At 48.1% G+C, this 16,613-nt stretch overlaps 1 protein-coding gene across 1 annotated transcript; it reads left to right on the top strand.

The window, feature by feature from the left end:
• Positions 1-4,698: 4,698 nt before the first annotated feature.
• Positions 4,699-8,509, top strand: LOC140646170 (lysozyme g-like). The gene is made up of 6 exons (XM_072849688.1): positions 4,699-4,755; positions 5,526-5,599; positions 5,988-6,089; positions 6,348-6,544; positions 6,668-6,806; positions 7,805-8,509. The coding sequence occupies exons 2-6, from the start codon at positions 5,536-5,538 to the stop codon at positions 7,936-7,938; spliced, it is 636 nt and encodes a 211-aa protein (XP_072705789.1). The 5' UTR covers positions 4,699-4,755; positions 5,526-5,535; the 3' UTR covers positions 7,939-8,509.
• Positions 8,510-16,613: the final 8,104 nt, after the last annotated feature.

The raw sequence follows: 16,613 nt of genomic DNA, 5'->3' as shown, positions 1-16,613 counted from the left end.
GAGTCCTCAAATGAGGCCCTTGTACCGATCCCTAGTACTTGTTTTTGTGGGTTCCCAGACCAGCTCTTCCTGGAAGTAGTGATTTATTGCCACCAAAAATTCTGCTTCGGCATCTCATCCTGATGAGGTGCTGATCCAGCCTATACGCAGGCTCCCACTCATACCACCGTCCCGTATTTGCTGCTTCTCTGGTCCTACTGACCACTATCACTGTCCTCATAAAGAAGCAATAGTATAGTCCTACTATGGCATTTTTATCAGTAGCAACTGGGATCTCCACCCACAGGTTTTTAGGGTGCTTCTCTTTTCCTGTAATATTTTTATGCTGTTACACTTTTATCCTTCACATACAGCATCACTTCTCCACCTCTACATCCTACTCTGTCATTCCTATAAGTCTGGCAGTGCTGTTTCTCATTGGTTTTCTAGCCTCCACCAAGCCTCTGAGATGCCTGCTATCTCGGGTTGTCATTTGGCACCAGGCATTCTGGTTCTCCTGGCTTGTTTTTGAAGCCACTAGCAACAGTGCAGAAGCACTTTTAAGTTTGCCTTCTCTTCATTGCTTAATATTGCACGTGCCAAACCCTTGCCACTGTCTTCTGTTTTGTCTTTATTATTTATTGTGACTGTGCTGTTTATTTCCCTCCTGATTTTTTCGGAGGTAAACTGAATGTCAGCCATGTCCACCACGTAGTTCACATCAGTTCAAATCGGGTAGTCCTCTGCATCTCTCAGCTTTCCCCTGCTTCTAGTGGAAATGCTCCTCTACAAGCTCTTTAATTTCCAGTGCCACAGTCTGGCTGCGTTACAGCTTAGGTGCAGCCCACCCCTTCTAGGCTGCTCCGCTCCTCCATGAAGTGTCGCCAGCTCCTCGCGTGCCTCAACCATCTGCAAGCCCCTCCATTTCCCCATGCGGCCCCCGTGCAGCCTCGGGACAAGGGACCTGCCCCCCGTGCGGGAGCTCCCAGCACCCAGAGCATCCCACCTCCCTGCCACAGGCTGGCTAACCTCCCACAGCTTAAATGGGCTTAATTGCTTTGGGAAGCTTATATCAGCCTAGTTTCTCCCCTGAAGGCATAATTAGGATCACTCATTTCTTACCCTACCCTTATTAAGCTAATTAGCAATAGAGGAGAAATGCTCAAGAGCATGGAAAAACCCACACAAGCGAGGATGCAGCTGACCTGAGACTCTCTAGTGCCTTCACCCCACAAGCCACCCTGCTGCAGCCCTCAGCCTTCCAGAAACCTTTCCAACAACTGAAAAGGTTTCTTGTTGCAAGGGAGGCAAGGAGAAAATGGATCCCATTTCTGTCCTTTAATTCATGTGACAGAATTTTTATCATGGGACAGTTTTATTTTATGAATTCCCCGCCTATTCAGCCACACCTCAGTTGATTCAGATCAAGGAACTGACAAAGTTCAGGAGGGTTTTGTCCGGCCAGACACAGGAGAGAAAAGTAAAGCGTAGCTGGTACCAGATCTGATCCAGTGCCCTGCAGTCTGGCTTCTGGGTAAACCAGAATTGTCTCTCCCTTGTGACTGCTGTGATCAGTGAAGAGCTGCGTACTGATAGTTCATGAATACTATTTATTGACTGGATCGTCATGGCCCTGTCTATATGTACTATAGGTAGGTGTCATGCATTTACCACATACCCGAGCTATTTCAGTAGCAGGACTGTCAGGTTGCTCTGTACGGAGGCTGAAGAGCTGGCTGGGCTGTTGTGGCCATGGGCTGATGGCCAACAGTTCAGAGTCTTGCTGGTGGCCAGCTACTAGTGGCATCCCTTGGGGACTGCTCCTGCAGCCAGTACTGTTTAGTGTCCTCAGCACCAACATGGGCTAGGGACAGAGAGCATTCCCAGCAAGTTCACAGGTGCTTGGTGGGACAGGACTGCCAGTCAGAGGAATGTGGACAGGTTGGACAGGAATCTCATTAAATTCAACTACAGACGCTGCCAAGTCCTGCACCTGGGACGGAAAAGCCCCAGGCACCAGTACATGCTGGGGACCAGCCAGTTTGAAAGCAGGTCTGCAGAGAAAGCTCTGGGGGTCCTGGTGGACAAGTTGACCATGAGTGCGTAATGCACCCTTGCAGCAAAGGCGGCCAACAGCCTCCCGGGCTGCGTTAGGAAAAGCATTACCAGCCGGTCCAGGCCCAGGCAGGTGATCCTTCCCATCTGCTTGGCACTTGTGCTGAGTTTTGGGCTCCCCAGTATAAAACCGACCCTAACATGCTGTAGGCTAGTGCAGGCCACCAAGCTGCAGCACAAGTTATACAAGCAGAGGCTGAGGGACGCAGGTCTGCTCAGCCTGGAGAAGACAAGGCTTTTGGGGGACATTTTCACCTATCTCCATGGAGCTTATAGAGAAGACAGAGTCATACTTTTCTTGGAGGTGCACAGAAAGAGGGTCAGAGGCAACAGTTGCATGTTGCAACAAGGCAAATTTGGATTTGATGAAAGAAAAGGAGTTTTTCACCAAAAATGGTGGGTGGTTAAGCACTGTACCAGGTTGCACAGAGAGGCTGGGGAATCTCCATCCTCAGAGGTGTTCATAACAAGACAGGGCAAGGACCTGAGAAACCCTATCTAGCTTCAAAGTTGGCACTGCTTTGAGCAAGAGGTTGGACTAGAGACCTCCCAAGGTCCTCTCCAACCTTGGTCACTCTGTGCTTCTGTGGCTCTGTGAAGATGCAGTCAGAGGGGAGAATGGAAAATGTAGATGTAATCTTCTCAGCATACATGGTGAGAGATGATGAAGGAGCCGTTCACACAGATGCTGCACAGCTTACTGCACAGAGGAGCTCCCCATGTTGGCTCTGGGAGCACCAACACAGTTTAGGCATCAGTCGTTCAAGGGATGGGCAAGGGAGCGTCAGCAAAACAGGGATGCCAACACCCCAGGGTGTAATGGGCCTGGACTGAAACAGCTCACCTAGCATATTAAGTGGCACTTTGGCATCTGTAGCCCTTCTCCCCGCAAAGCTGGGCTTTGCTTTTAGAGGCAAAGAAGGAACATTGTAAGAAGGTTGTTTTGGGTCACCTCATTCCTCCGACTGCAGACTACTGGGGAGAATAAACCGTGGAGACAGAGGAGAGCAGAGCGGCTGGGAAAGCCAGCACTGCGGTCCCACCACGGGAGCACAAGCCCCATGGGAGAGGTGAAATCGTGGACCCTGAGGGGGTCCTCTCCTCGGAGAAGACAGAGAGAGGGTGCAGAGACAGGTTCAGCTAATCCGGTGACCACAGCAACCGGTTAATAACCGACTCAGTGTTATTTGCCTTGCTGCAAGTAAAAGTTGGGGGAAATCCCCACTCCACTATTCATTATCAGCTTCTCCTTCCATGAGATTTCCAGGAGATAACGTTAAAATATCAATCTCCTTGAGCAAATATGCCAGTGCACGAGGCACTCCTCTGCCCAGGTATTAAATAACGAAGGTAAACCTGGGGGAGCAGCGTGCCGCTCCTTTCATCACAGCCAGACTTGTGCAGCGGCTCCATTTTGTGAAGACGCTGTCGGAGGTGGGACGAGACCGTGCATCCACACCACCAAAGGAAATGAGGGCTTGCAAAGAAATGCATCGGCAGAATGAGTCAGTCCCACCACTAGTAAAGGTGTGCCCCACAAGCCCTCCTGCACTTTGCTTTCTGCCCCCTACACACCCTTTGGAAACTGACAGCAGCCTCCAAAGACACCAACCAGACTCCCGCACCCACAGCAGGCGATGCTTTTCCCCCCTGTGGTATTTTTGGCACGTGAGGTGGAGGGGAAAGGGTTGTGAGCATGCAGAAACGTGGCTGGGGAGCAGAGGGAGGGAGAGGTCCCTTCAGGGCAGGCAAGTAGCTTGGTGGATGGAGGCAAGGGGCTCCAAGACCCTCTGACTTGGGCAACTGCAGGCAAATAACCCCTGGCTAACGTGACATCGGTATCCTTAGCATTGGTGTCTGTCCCCAGGTGGCAATTGCAGTTTTGGTGATTGGAAAAGCCTGCTTCTTTACAGTCTCTCTACTTGCAAGCAGGCATATGCCAGAAATGTCTCCCCCTCACAGCAGAGAGAAATGTTGAGGCAAAGGATTGTGTGAATCATTTTAGAGATGCGTTGGGCTTGTAAAAAGCTATTATGACAAAAACAAAGCTGAACCAACAAGGCGTCATTATTTTTTTCTGCTGACAAGCGATGTTGGCAGGGCACGCTGTCACGGGAGCACCTCCCAGGTCAGAGGAGATGGGCCACCAGCATGGACATGGCCAGTCTCTCAGGAGAGCGCTAGCCCAGGTGGTAGGGCTGCAAGCCCCTTCATGCCAGGTACCTGAGGGTCATTCCCAGCCTGCTTTTCTTGAGCAGTAGGGACACAGCCCATGATGCTGGGACAGGACTGGGGCAAGCACCTGCAGAACAGCTGGATGCTGGGTCTTTATCTCAGCCCTCACCATGGCTCCCTCCAAGAACAGAGTGTGAAATATGAGCTGTAGGTGGAGAGACGCCGAGAAGAAAATAGGGTGGCTTTTTTCCCCTTGTGAATCCGGGAAATGCCACTCCTGAGAACATACTTGCCACCACACCAATGTCTATGGTGCAACAGGTTCTGTTTATGTGAGAAAAAAATGCTGTTAAGTCTCACGAAACCACAGCCCAATAACATTTCATCACAGTGTCGGATTACCACTGAACGGAAACTAGCTTTCCGTATATATTAAACTTCTCCACACCTCAGTCCTGTACCAGAAGCTGAGCTGCGGATAAGTAGGTAAGATACCACCGCTCAGGGCAGGAGCTCTTCTCATTCCCTTCAGCAATACCATCTCTTCAGTGGCCCAGGGGCTGCAGCTTTTTGCTGCGTGAGATTTCTGCTTGAATAAGGGTACTGAGATTTGTCCTGTAGTTCTGTATTTAGGTCACGTAAATTTAAATGGCTCTCATCCATATGTGAGCCTTTCTCCCTAGGCTCCCCTCACAGCCAGCGAGGGGAAATGGGTGCTCCTAGAGTACAACTCACCCTAAAGTAGATAGATAGCCACAATGACTTAGACAGCTTGCATCTTGAAAGTGCTAATTTCTCAGTATAAAGAAAGTCTCAGGAGATTCAGGCAAAGCTGTCCAGGTGTGGCGAAGGCCGTTTGTATACAGAATATGGGCAGGGAATAAGGGCATTCACGGTGGGAGCGCAGCAGCACAGGGCACTGAACATTACTAATTTTATTTTTTCTGAATTAAATATTGGGGTTTGAGATTTGGAGGAAGTTACCAAGATGTCGTAGAAGATGTGGGTTTGAAACACCAGCAGAAGTGAGAGGTCACAAGTCTCTTGTGAACGGCTGCAACCTGGTTTGTGCTGGAGCAGGAGAGCTGCCATTGGGGTCTCTTATAAAAAGAGATGCGACTCCATTTGTGTATCGCTTTGCCTACCCAACCAACAGAAATACCCCAGCTCAGAAAGACTTTCTTTGTGTTTATTCGGCAAGCAGTGAGATATATTCATGCCTTCATGCATGCCAATGCTGACTGATTGATTTTCAGGCTGTTCTGCATGCTCAGGAAGGACCACCCCATGTACCCGATGCTCGTGCTGCTGGGCCTCACCGCCCTCCTGGGTAAGTCTGGCATCCCTCACTGCCTCACCCAAGCAGCCGGGGACATGCTCCCGAGGGCTGGGAAGCAGGAGACATTGATGCACCTCCTCACCCCCCTCCCCAGAATCTTGGTTGCCACTAGACTCTATCGGAGGAGAGCGTGCTTGGGTCCCCTTGCGAGTCTTGCAGAAGGAGGGGTGGCCTCCGAGGGTCGGGTCGGCTCAGGGTGCAGGGCGCAGGATGCAGGGCAGGACCTCGCCTCCTCTCCAGCACAAGGAGTGATGGAGGCAGCCTCATGCATCTCCCGCACCCTGCAGCCTGTCCTCTCCAGGGTGCAGCCTCCCCTTGGGTTTTACTTGCAGTCACAAAAGGTTTTTGCTGCTTGAGCCTTTCTGTGTCGCCTCTGCAGGTGCCTCCCAGGGCCGCACGGATTGCTACGGCAGTGTAAACAGGATTGCAACCTCTGGGGCTTCGTGCGAAACTGCAAAGCCAGAGCGTTTACCCTATTGCGGTGAGTATCCCTCTTCTGCCTAACGGCTCCATTTCTCCGTGGCACAATAATCCCAAACCCTTCACATTTCCAAAGTGCTGCACACACACTAGCTGCTGAGCCTGCATAATATCCCTGTAGGCGAGCATCTACCTCCTCCCAGTGGTGATGCAAATGAAATTTTGATGTAATGCTGTCTGTATTAGGAGAGAGGTGAGAGGCAATTCTGAGTTTTAAAAGTTATTAAGCAAATATCTTTACTTTTTATTTTAATTACAGGAGTTAGTGCTTCAGAAAAGATCGCTGAACTGGACCTAAGAGCTATGGATCGATATAAAACACTCATTAAGAAAGTTGGTGAAAAACTGTGCGTCGAACCAGCCCTGATCGCTGGCATCATCTCCCGGGAATCTCATGCTGGCAAAATACTGAAGAATGGCTGGGGCGACAATGGACATGGATTTGGTTTAATGCAGGTATTTGCCGATACTCCACTAAAACCTGATAAACAAATAGCATATAAATAAAAGTAAGCCTCCTAAACATATCATCCATTACAGCAAGGAAATTACTTCTTTTTGTTGTTCTGATATTTCTAGGTTGACATAAGGTCACATAAAAAGGTGGGAGAATGGAACAGCGAAACTCATCTTACCCAGGGCACAAAAATACTTATCACGATGATAAAGGCAATACAGAAGAAGTTCCCACGCTGGACAGCGGATCAATGGCTGAAAGGTAAGGTACAGGCCACAGGTTTTGTCCAGGAGAGAAGAAAAACTTTAGGACGAGAACATCCTGAATTAGTTCCTGTGTTCCTCAATAACCATGTTTCTAACAGGCTGTCGCTTAGCTTTTCGCCGCTTTTTTTATTTCACTGTGAAAATACAAGTTTTGTCAATTCTGTGTAGTTTCTGCCTTTCCTTAGTATGGCAGCCTCGCCGAGTTTCCAGCACCGTGTGGCAAATATTTATACATCTGAAATCTAGTCTATACAAGAGCTGAGCTTTCCTTACCTGACCATGAGGAGTCTCCTACAGCCATTCGGGTTAACAAATAGCTCCGTGGTTTACTTGAACGGGGCCAGCACTTCACTCCGTATCTCCGTTGACAAAGGAGACAAGGTGTTTGCTCTCAGGGAATTGCAAAGCTGTGCTGCGCAACGTGGAAAAGCTGCCTGCCTCAAAGCAGGCTGCACCCCGCGGCCCCCTTGGACTGCTGGGGTGCCAAGGTGGGCTCGTTTCACAGCCACCTCAGATGCTTTTCAACACCGCATATGGAGTAGCATATACGCAGCTGCAAGACAAAGATAATGCAATGTATAAGTGTGTTTTAACTCTCTTTTAAGAACAGTAATTTTCAAGGATGAGTGAGAAGTTACAAGGTCGTTGGATATGATATGATATGATATGATATGATATGATATGATATTAACAAGCCCAGTGTAAATGAAGGGCATGTGCTGGCCCAGGTAAATGGTGCAAGCCCATCAAACTGCAAATATCTGTGAACACAAAACCTCAGGTATCCTTCTGATGTTTTGGTGGATTCAGGAATAACTGTAAGCTGTTTGCAGAGCCCCACTTAAGTCAGAGAAGCTGTGATAACGCTGCCTACTCCCCTTCCAAAGTCTCCATGAGTCAAAACTTTCAAAACCAGTAAAAGCAGAACATATCGGGCTGGAATTTTCCCTATTTTTTTAAGTCTGTATGACTTCTTTTGGTGTTTCATTTCAGGTGGGATTTCTGCCTACAATGCTGGTCCTAAGAACGTCCAAAGCTATGACAGAATGGACATTGGCACCACTCACCATGACTACTCCAACGACGTGGTTGCACGAGCCCGGTATTACAAGAAACATGGATACTAGACTTGGGAATCTCTACTGAGTAACTTCCTTACCATCACCTGCATGACACCGCTGAGGGAGCCAAGACACAGAGCAGCTGTACCCTGCAAACCCATACAGATGCAAATGTACGAGAATGATTTACGTGTATAGGAATGTGCAGACTAAAGCCCTCAGTTTTTAAAACAATACTCAGTAAGACACCAGCCATGTAGTTTCTTTACAAGCAATAGGATTTGGATTTTACAAAGGGAATATTAGCAAAATCTTAATATTTTTTTCTGCTATCTACGTATTTCTCTGAGTTATGAGGGCTATCTTGTTTTGCTATGGATAATGTGCTGCCTTCCAGATCTTAAAACACATTTCTGCCAAAATCTGTCATTCTCTTAAGAAATCAAAAGGCAAAATACTTTCTTGGGTATTAGCTTAATGATTTATTTTTTCAAAGCTGCTTGATATTTACATTATGTTGTGGAGTAGTAATTTTTTTCTGAATGCTAATGTTTCAAAAAAATACATAGAATAGAGATAGGTGTTTTCAGTTATACAGAAATAAGCAAACAGAAATTGAATAAAAGCGTTATTAGCAAACAAAGCAGGACTCCAATGTATTCATATTGTCATGTGTGTTAGCAAAGTTTGGATAAATACGATGTTAATTTTAGGCAGATAGAGAAACTGAGAAGGGAACAGGCTGAAATACATATTTGCACATCATAAAATTCTTTTCCCCCTCTGCTGCTTGTAGAACAGTGACACGCAGGAAAACAGCAGTCTTTGAGTTCAGCATATTTTGGTGCTCCTATTCCTTCTAGATCTGGAATTGAACTATTAGAGGGGTGGGAGGGTAGAAAGGCAACACAAGGAGAGGGATAGATGCCTGCAGGACCCAGTGACGCTCATTCTCCAGGGCCAAAGGAAGAGTTGGGTTTGGTCTGGCAGTGCAAGCTGTGCCTTTCCCACCAGCATCCACTTGCAGGCTGAGGGAACTTCCTTTATTCTTCCATGATGAGCACACCTTCTGGGAATAACTCTATGTCAAAATAATTAGAAAAACCACTGGCTGCAAGCATCTTAAATGGATAGGAAAATGCAATCCAAAGCCATTAACAGTGCACAGACTTATGACGCACATCCTCCTAGGAGCAATTAGAGACCATGGTGCAAACAACCAGCATGGATTTCAACAGGGTAAATAGTGCCCAGCCAACCTGTTTGCCTCCTGCGATGAGATGACCAGCTTTATGGGAAAGGGGAGAGAAGCGGATATAGTGTACCTTGACCTGGCCAGGTCTTCGCCCCAGCCTGCTATAGTATCCTTATAGCCAGACTGGTGAGACACGGACTGGATAGGCAGGTAGACTGGAAAGTTGCCAGGCTCAAAGCGTGGTGGTCAGTGTCACAGGGGTCAGCTGGTGGCCAGTTGCTAGTGGCATCTCCCGGGGACAGATCCTGCAGCCAGTACTGCTTTCTGTCTTCAGCAGCAATTCAGACTGGGGACAGAGAGCGCTCCCAGCAAGTTCACAGCTGATACCAAATGTGGGGTACTGGAGAGGCTGGAGAAATGGGCTGATGGCAACCCCATGACGATCAAGAAAGACAAAGGCAAAGCCCTGCACCTGGGACAGAATAACCCTCCGCACCGGTATCGGCTGGGGCAACTGTCTAGAAAGGAAGCTGTGCAAAAAGGGACCTGGGGGTCCTGGTGGACACCATGGGCCCTCACGGAGATGTAGACTCAGAGCACTCTGAGCTGCATTAGCAAAATTCTAGCCAGCAGGGAAGGGAGTGATCATTTCCCTCTCTTTCATGCTTGTGAGACCATATCTGGAGCACTGTATCCAGTTTGGGGCTCCCTGATACAAGAGGGACACTGACACGCTGGAGTGAGTCCAGCAGCGGCCACCAAGCTGGTCAGGGGCTGGAGCATGGGACACACAAAGAGACGCTGAGGGAGCTGGGTCCGCTCAGCCTGGAGAAGAGTCAGCTTTGGGGTGACCATGCAGCCTGGGCCCTGACTGCAATGAGGGGCTCTGCAGCCTCTTCCCCCTCTCTCCCAGGGTCTGGCTGCCTGCACTGAAGGTCAGCTCTGATACCACACTCTGAGGAGCCTCATCTGTTCTCCCCTCCCATGCCTGCTGGCTCAGGAGCTGCATTTAAGCTCACAACCTTGCCCTGGGTCCTCACCTGAGCTGCACTGAAGTCTGCCTGCACCTGGCTTTGTAACCCACTGATCTGGATTTTGCCTCGCTGACTTTCCTTCCTGGCTTGCTCTTGAACCTGTCTTGTAACGATGTACTTGCCCTAGCAAGTCACCTTGACTTGGAAGGAGCCTGCTTGTCATCATCACCGCGGCCCACGTGGTGCTGTGAGCAGTTTGCACAGGAAGGTAGGCTGGGAGGTGCCTGCCTTGTTGCCACCCTGGAGAAGTGGCTGTCTGACAGCATTCCCTTGGAAACCCAGGTGATTCACTTGGAGTTTTTTAATGTGGGCTACACAAATCACCCAGAGATAACAAATGCTGATCACTATTCAACTCTTAGATCAACCTGTTACTCCTGCAGATGGACTGACTCTGATCAATCGCTTCTGCAGATGCCTCGCGTCACTGGTTCCCGGGACCAGCACAGAGGGATGTCCCTGTCCCAGGGCTCACCGACCCTGGGCTCCATTAGCTGGAAGGCACCTTGCTGACACTTCAGCAAGAGCTGCTATGAAATCACTTGTGTTCAACATACACGTTTTAAAGCTACTGTCTCTTGTCTTACCTTGTACCAAATTGCTCAGTAGTACATCTGAAGGCAAGGTCTTAGCACTGCCAAACTCCATACGACCTCACACCGAGCCCATACAGCCAATGCCACGTGAGATAAGGGCCACTGTGCATTTAAATACAGTTAAACATGACCACCTTGGTATTTTCTACCTCCTGGCAGTTGATGTAGCAGAGTTTTCCATAGTCATGTAATAAATACGTGTCAAAAACATCCTGCCTTTTTGTTTCTTATTCAGAAAAAAAACTCCAAAGCTTTGTAATTTGCTTAGCAGAGATACAATTGGCTTAGTATGTATCTTCACAAGGTCCTCCTTACATACACGTGGACATGGCTGCAAACCTCACAGCAAACGTTCGCTGCAGACATCCCTCCATGTGGGCAGGTGGCAACTTCACCTTTTCCCCATCCACGCCACCGAGGCGGGCTGCACTCCACGTGCCAGGATTTGCCTCCCACAGCTACAGAGGTGATTCAGTCTTCAACATCCACCATCTCCTGCCCTCCAGCCTGGGGACCGACAGCGCCAGCGTCCCTAGCCCAGGGCCAGAGCAAGGCAGCAGGGTGGGAGATAGGAGTGGGGAGGGCAGAAGTGTTCTGCTGTGGTACGAAGGCAACTGCCACAGTAGAAAGCACAACACAGAGTATCCCTCTGCAAGACACATGAAGTCTTCATGCTAATCACCACCAGAAAGGCCTCAGCTAAGGACTGCGTTTGGTTTGGGTAGTTACAGCTCAGCGAAGATGGGGACCAACTGGAGAACCTCAAATCCACAGCAACAAGCAGGATCAGAAGCAAAGAAAATGTGGCCTGAAAAGACTGCAGAACTGGGATGGCTTAGACAAAAGAAAACATGCTAAGGACAGGTATATGTGTCCACAGCTACATGATACACAGCCAGGAAAGGGAAAGAAGTAAACAGGTTTGCCACATTCGTGTGGACAGAGTGGAGCAGGTACACACACATAAATGCAAAAATGCATGTAGTTTCCCTTTTTCGGCTTTCATTTTTAATCAGCAATGAATACAAAGCATTCAAGTATTGCTCTTTAGTATTTATCTTATAACAAGAATGGCCTTTGCTGTACTTAGCTGAGGTCATGAACAAGACTTCCAAGACATTTGAGAATTTATCTAAAGTCCCAGCTCAGTGTTGCAAGGCCCAAGGCTTAAAAAAATGAACTTATTACAAAAGACACTGAAATTTGTGCAATTTGTGTACATTTCATGTCTCAGTCCTGTTTGCAGTCTCCAGTATGGGGCTTTACGTCTGCTGATGGGACAAGTAGAACTTCTGCAAAAACTACTGGGGACTTTTGAAATCAAACCAATAAGTAAAACCAGCAGGGTTTTGAAACGTATGGTGCAACTTGTTCCCTGTAACAGCCACAGCCACTGCTTTCCTTCTTTCAGTACTCTGTTGGATTGCACTATCAGGCTTAACGCCTTTTCAATTGCTTAAATGCTAAACTATAAAACTGAGCTTTGCCACACCAGTGTCTTAAGTTAATTTCTTAAATACAAACTGTTATTACAGAAAAGAAAAATATTACCAGAGCAGTAGTTGAGAAGCAGGTATCATGAATGGTGTAGTTTACTGATGGGACTACACTACCTAAAAATTACATGGGAAGAAGAAAGACGCAATTTAATCCCACATCCAACACCAAGAAGCCATGGGTGCTTCTAAAACAAGTCTGCAGTAGTAAAAGATGTGAAGGATAATCCACTCAAAATTTTTATTACAATTGGACTTGTGTGATCTTTTATGAAAGGAAGGGCAGGAAGGGCCCAAAAGCATGTTCTTAATTTGCTTTATGCTGCCTTAATTTTTTTGTATCAGACAGGTCCTGTTTGACCTCCTCGGGTCTCTCCTTTACAGAGAGAACTTCAATTAAATGTATGCCAAAACTCTCAACTACTGGCTTACCAAAATGGAAGAGAGACTTGTTTTATTTTAGGGGAAGAGGCCCTGAAGGTAAACAAGAGCTAAAAGTAACATAAATCACAACTGCCTTCACGCATTGTTTAAATATTTCCCAGCAGGGTTACCCAGCTTCCACCTTCTGACTCAGAAGGGTCACTATTTCACAATTTCTCTAGCTATGAAAAATGCTGCAAAGCCGGACAGAACACACCAAAGGACAACACAAGCAAAAGTAAATCCAGTAGAAATAAGTCAAGTCACGCTCCTACAGTTAAAAAACATCTAAATACAGTTTAAAAGCAGTTAAATGCAAAACAGTTAAATACTATTTTAAAATAGACGAAGTTTTGTTCATCTCTGCTGCACGATGTTAAAAAAAGGCACGCTACTCATTGCTTTGCCTTTAATTGAAAACATTTCCAAGCCGCCCTGTCCCAGGCTGTGTGATATCACCTGCCCCCTCAGGAGCTTAACACGGGTATTCTTCAGATAAAGCTTTTGCGGATGAGCCAACACTCACTCCCACACTGAGAAATGACTCTCTGAATCCCCTTCAATTAGTGCATAATCTGCTTCTGAAAAATGCCAGGGCCTGCCTCCACAGCTATTATCTCAGTTCTTATACCAAACATTTTCAGTTTATAAGTAAGTTTCTGTCTTGATAAATCTCTCACTCATGGAAATCAGATTTAACCGACTGGCTCTCTTTCCCCTCTTCCTACTCTTTCTTTCAGGCTTTTCCCCTCCTGACAGATGATCAACAAGTTAAATTATTCCTTCAGTCATGTACGTGTACGTTCCCATTACCTTCAGATTATGACCTTGCCTTCGGTGCAGTTGCACAGACGTAATGGACTGAATTCAGCAGAGGTTGCTGGGGAGGGAAGAAGCACCGGCCCCCAGCGATGCAGTGCAGTAGGGCAACCCACAGTCCATGGGGCTGGCTCATGGCGCTCCGCAGTGAGGTCACAGAATCATAGAATCATAGAATGGTGTGGGTTGGAAGGGACCTTTACAGGTCATCTAGTCCAACCCCCCTGCAAGATCAGGGACATCTTTCACTAGATCAGGTTGCTCAGAGCCCCGTCCAGCCTGGCCTTGAATGTTTCCAGGGATGGGGCATCTGCCACCTCTCTGGGCAACCTGTTCCAGTGCCTCAACACCCTCATTGTAAAAAATTTATTTTTTAAATCCAGTCTAAATCTGCCCTCCCTTAGTTTAAAACCATTGCTCCTTGTCCTGTCACAACAGGCCTTGCTAAAAAGTCTGTCCCCGTCTTTCCTATAGGCCCCCTTTAAGGACTGGAAGGCTGCTATAAGGTCTCCCTGGAGCCTTCTCTTCTCCAGGCTGAACAACCCCAACTCTCTCAGCCTGTCCTTGTAGGAGAGGTGCTCCATCCCTCTGATCATTTTTGTGGCCCTCCTCTGGACCCACTCCAACAGGTCCATGTCTTTCCTGTGCTGAGGACCCCAGGGCTGGACGCAGCACTGCAGGTGGGGTCTCACCAGAGCGGAGCAGAGGGGCAGAATCACCTCCCTCGACCTGCTGGCCACGCTGCTTTTGATGCAGCCCAGGACATGGTTGGCTTTCTGGGCTGCCAGCGCACATTGCCGGCTCATGTCCAGCTTTTCGTCCACCAGTACCCCCAAGTCCTTTTCCACAGCGCTGCTCTCGATCACATCATCCCCCAGCCTGTATTGAAACCGAGGATTGCCCCGACCCAGGTGTAGGACCCTGCACTTGGCCTTGTGGAACCTCATGAGGTTCACACAGGCCCACTTCTCCAGCTTGTCCAGGTCCCTCTGGATGACATCCCGTCCTTCTGGCGTGTCACCTGCACCACTCAGCTTGGTGTCATCTGCAAACTTGCTGAGGGTGCACTCGATCTTGCTGTCAATGTCATTGATGAAAATATTGAACAGGACTGGTCCCAGTACGGACCCCTGAGGGACACCACTCGTCACTAATCTCCATCTGGACATTGAGCCATTGACCGCTACCTTCTGGATGTGACCATCCAACCAATTCTTTATCCACTGAACAGTCCACCCATCAAATCTGTATCTCTCCAATTTAGAGAGAAGGATGTTGTGGGAGACCGAGTCAAAGGCTTTACAGAAGTCCAGATAGATGACATCCATTGCTTTTCCCTTGTCCACTGATGTGGTAACTCCCTCGTAGAAAGCCACTAGGTTGGTCAGGCGGGACTTGCCCTTGGTGAAGCCATGCTGGCTGTCTCGAATCACCTCCCTGTCCTCCATGTGCTCTAGCATAGCTGCTAGGAGGATCTGTTCCATGATCTTCCCAGGCACAGAGGTGAGGCTGATTGATAGGTCCGTAGTTCCCAGGGTCCTCCTTTCTACCCTTTCTAAAAATGGGTGCAATGTTTCCCTTTTTCCAGTCACCAGGGACTTCACCTGACTGCCATGACTTTTCAAATATCATGGAGAGTGGCTTGGCAGCTATGTCAGCCAATTCCCTCAGGACTTTAGGATGCATCTCATCAGGTCCCATCATAGACTTATATATGTTCAGGTTCCCCAGGTGGTCACAAACCTGATCTTCCCTTTCAGTGGGAGGGGCTTTACCCCCCTGGTCCCCAACATGTTGTCCATTGACTCGGGAGGGGTGAGGAGAGTGACTCTTGTCTCTTGTGAGAGGTCAACACAAGAGACCAAGTTTCATGGCAGAACCACACTCTGACAGGCTTTTTGTAGCGTTTCTGAGAGATGAAGTAAAACTAGGATGAGCTGGATCTGAACTGGAGGTTGCTGATTGCTGCAACTAACAGCAAGTGCAAGGGGAATCCGGCAGACAGACCATGATTTGGGGCACTTTTGAGGCTGCCCAAAGCCACCACCTGTACCCCTGACACGGCAGGAGAGATCGCAATGCGCTGTGGCTTATGTACTGCCTCCTCAGTGACAAGCGAGCGATGGGACAAGTGAGAGATTCTGCAAAGAGCACTGGAAAAAGCCATAACTGGTTCTCCATCCCTGGACACCCGAGCCTGCAGCAGCTCCCAAGCTCTCGCTGGAGCATGCAAGCTTGACATCGCACAGATGACAGACAGGGCTGTTGTTATGAACCATCGTGAGGACATGCCATTCTCCTCCAGTAGTCTGAACACAAGTTTGTTGAGGAAAACACTTCCCAGGACATGTGAGACTCCATGCATGCATATATGATTAAATAATAATTTCTGGATAGGGCTCCAGAAAACATAGGAGATCCACCTGCCTACCTCAATTACTGTGGTGTAGAAAAAGCAAACTAGTACATCCTTTAGGATTCTCCCCCAGCAATAAGGGAGCACAGGCCATTTGGAGATTACCGGTTTGTGAATTATCTTTAGTGGTATTTAGAATTTTCAATTTTTTTAATGTCACTCCTGTATGAGTGAGTCATATCTGTTTTATTTTCCTTCCTGCCAGAGGTACTTCCCTGTGTTTCAACCTTCTTTAAACTTACTTGTAATTGTGAACATGAAGAGCTCCATGCAAGGGCTGGTGTGACTTTTTGCAGCCGGTTCTCAATGATGTGAGGCATCAACAGTACAGGAAAAATTTACAGAATTGAATCGTTCAACGCTGTGACACAGGATGAATTCCCCGGCTTAAAATGTGAAAGAGCTGATCAAAAAGCAAAACAGCATTTCACCCTCACAACATTTACCGGGTGGGGGATGCATGTCAGGATGGATTAGCAGTGACGGGGAGCTCTGCCATCCAGTGGCTTTTTTCCTCACTGCTGAACAGCTGCAGCGGCTTTGATCCATGCTGCCTGCTAATTTGGGTTTGTGCCTTCACCTTTGTTGTCGCTGTACAAGAAGGGATAACAACAGGGACCTGGGATAGTCTCTGCATTTCCAAGTTCTCAGTGGTTGCAGCTCTGTATCATGTTATTGTTGCTGGGTCTTTGCCTGCAAAAATTTTATTACATCCAAAAGTGCAGGTTCTTGTTTTCCCATTGGCAGCACGTTATTGCTCCC

The sequence above is a fragment of the Ciconia boyciana genome, chromosome 1 (assembly GCF_034638445.1).
Source record: "Ciconia boyciana chromosome 1, ASM3463844v1, whole genome shotgun sequence".
Classification (NCBI taxonomy): domain Eukaryota; kingdom Metazoa; phylum Chordata; class Aves; order Ciconiiformes; family Ciconiidae; genus Ciconia; species Ciconia boyciana.
This window is presented reverse-complemented; position numbering and strand designations above follow the sequence as displayed.

Excerpts from the sequence above, each read along its gene's own strand:
- LOC140646170 (XM_072849688.1), top strand. The coding sequence starts at position 5,536 with ATGCTCAGGAAGGACCACCCCATGTACCCGATGCTCGTGCTGCTGGGC. Across the intron at positions 5,600-5,987 it reads GGGCCTCACCGCCCTCCTGG|GTGCCTCCCAGGGCCGCACG; the intron begins GTAAGTCTGGCA and ends TCGCCTCTGCAG. Across the intron at positions 6,545-6,667 it reads ATGGATTTGGTTTAATGCAG|GTTGACATAAGGTCACATAA; the intron begins GTATTTGCCGAT and ends TGATATTTCTAG.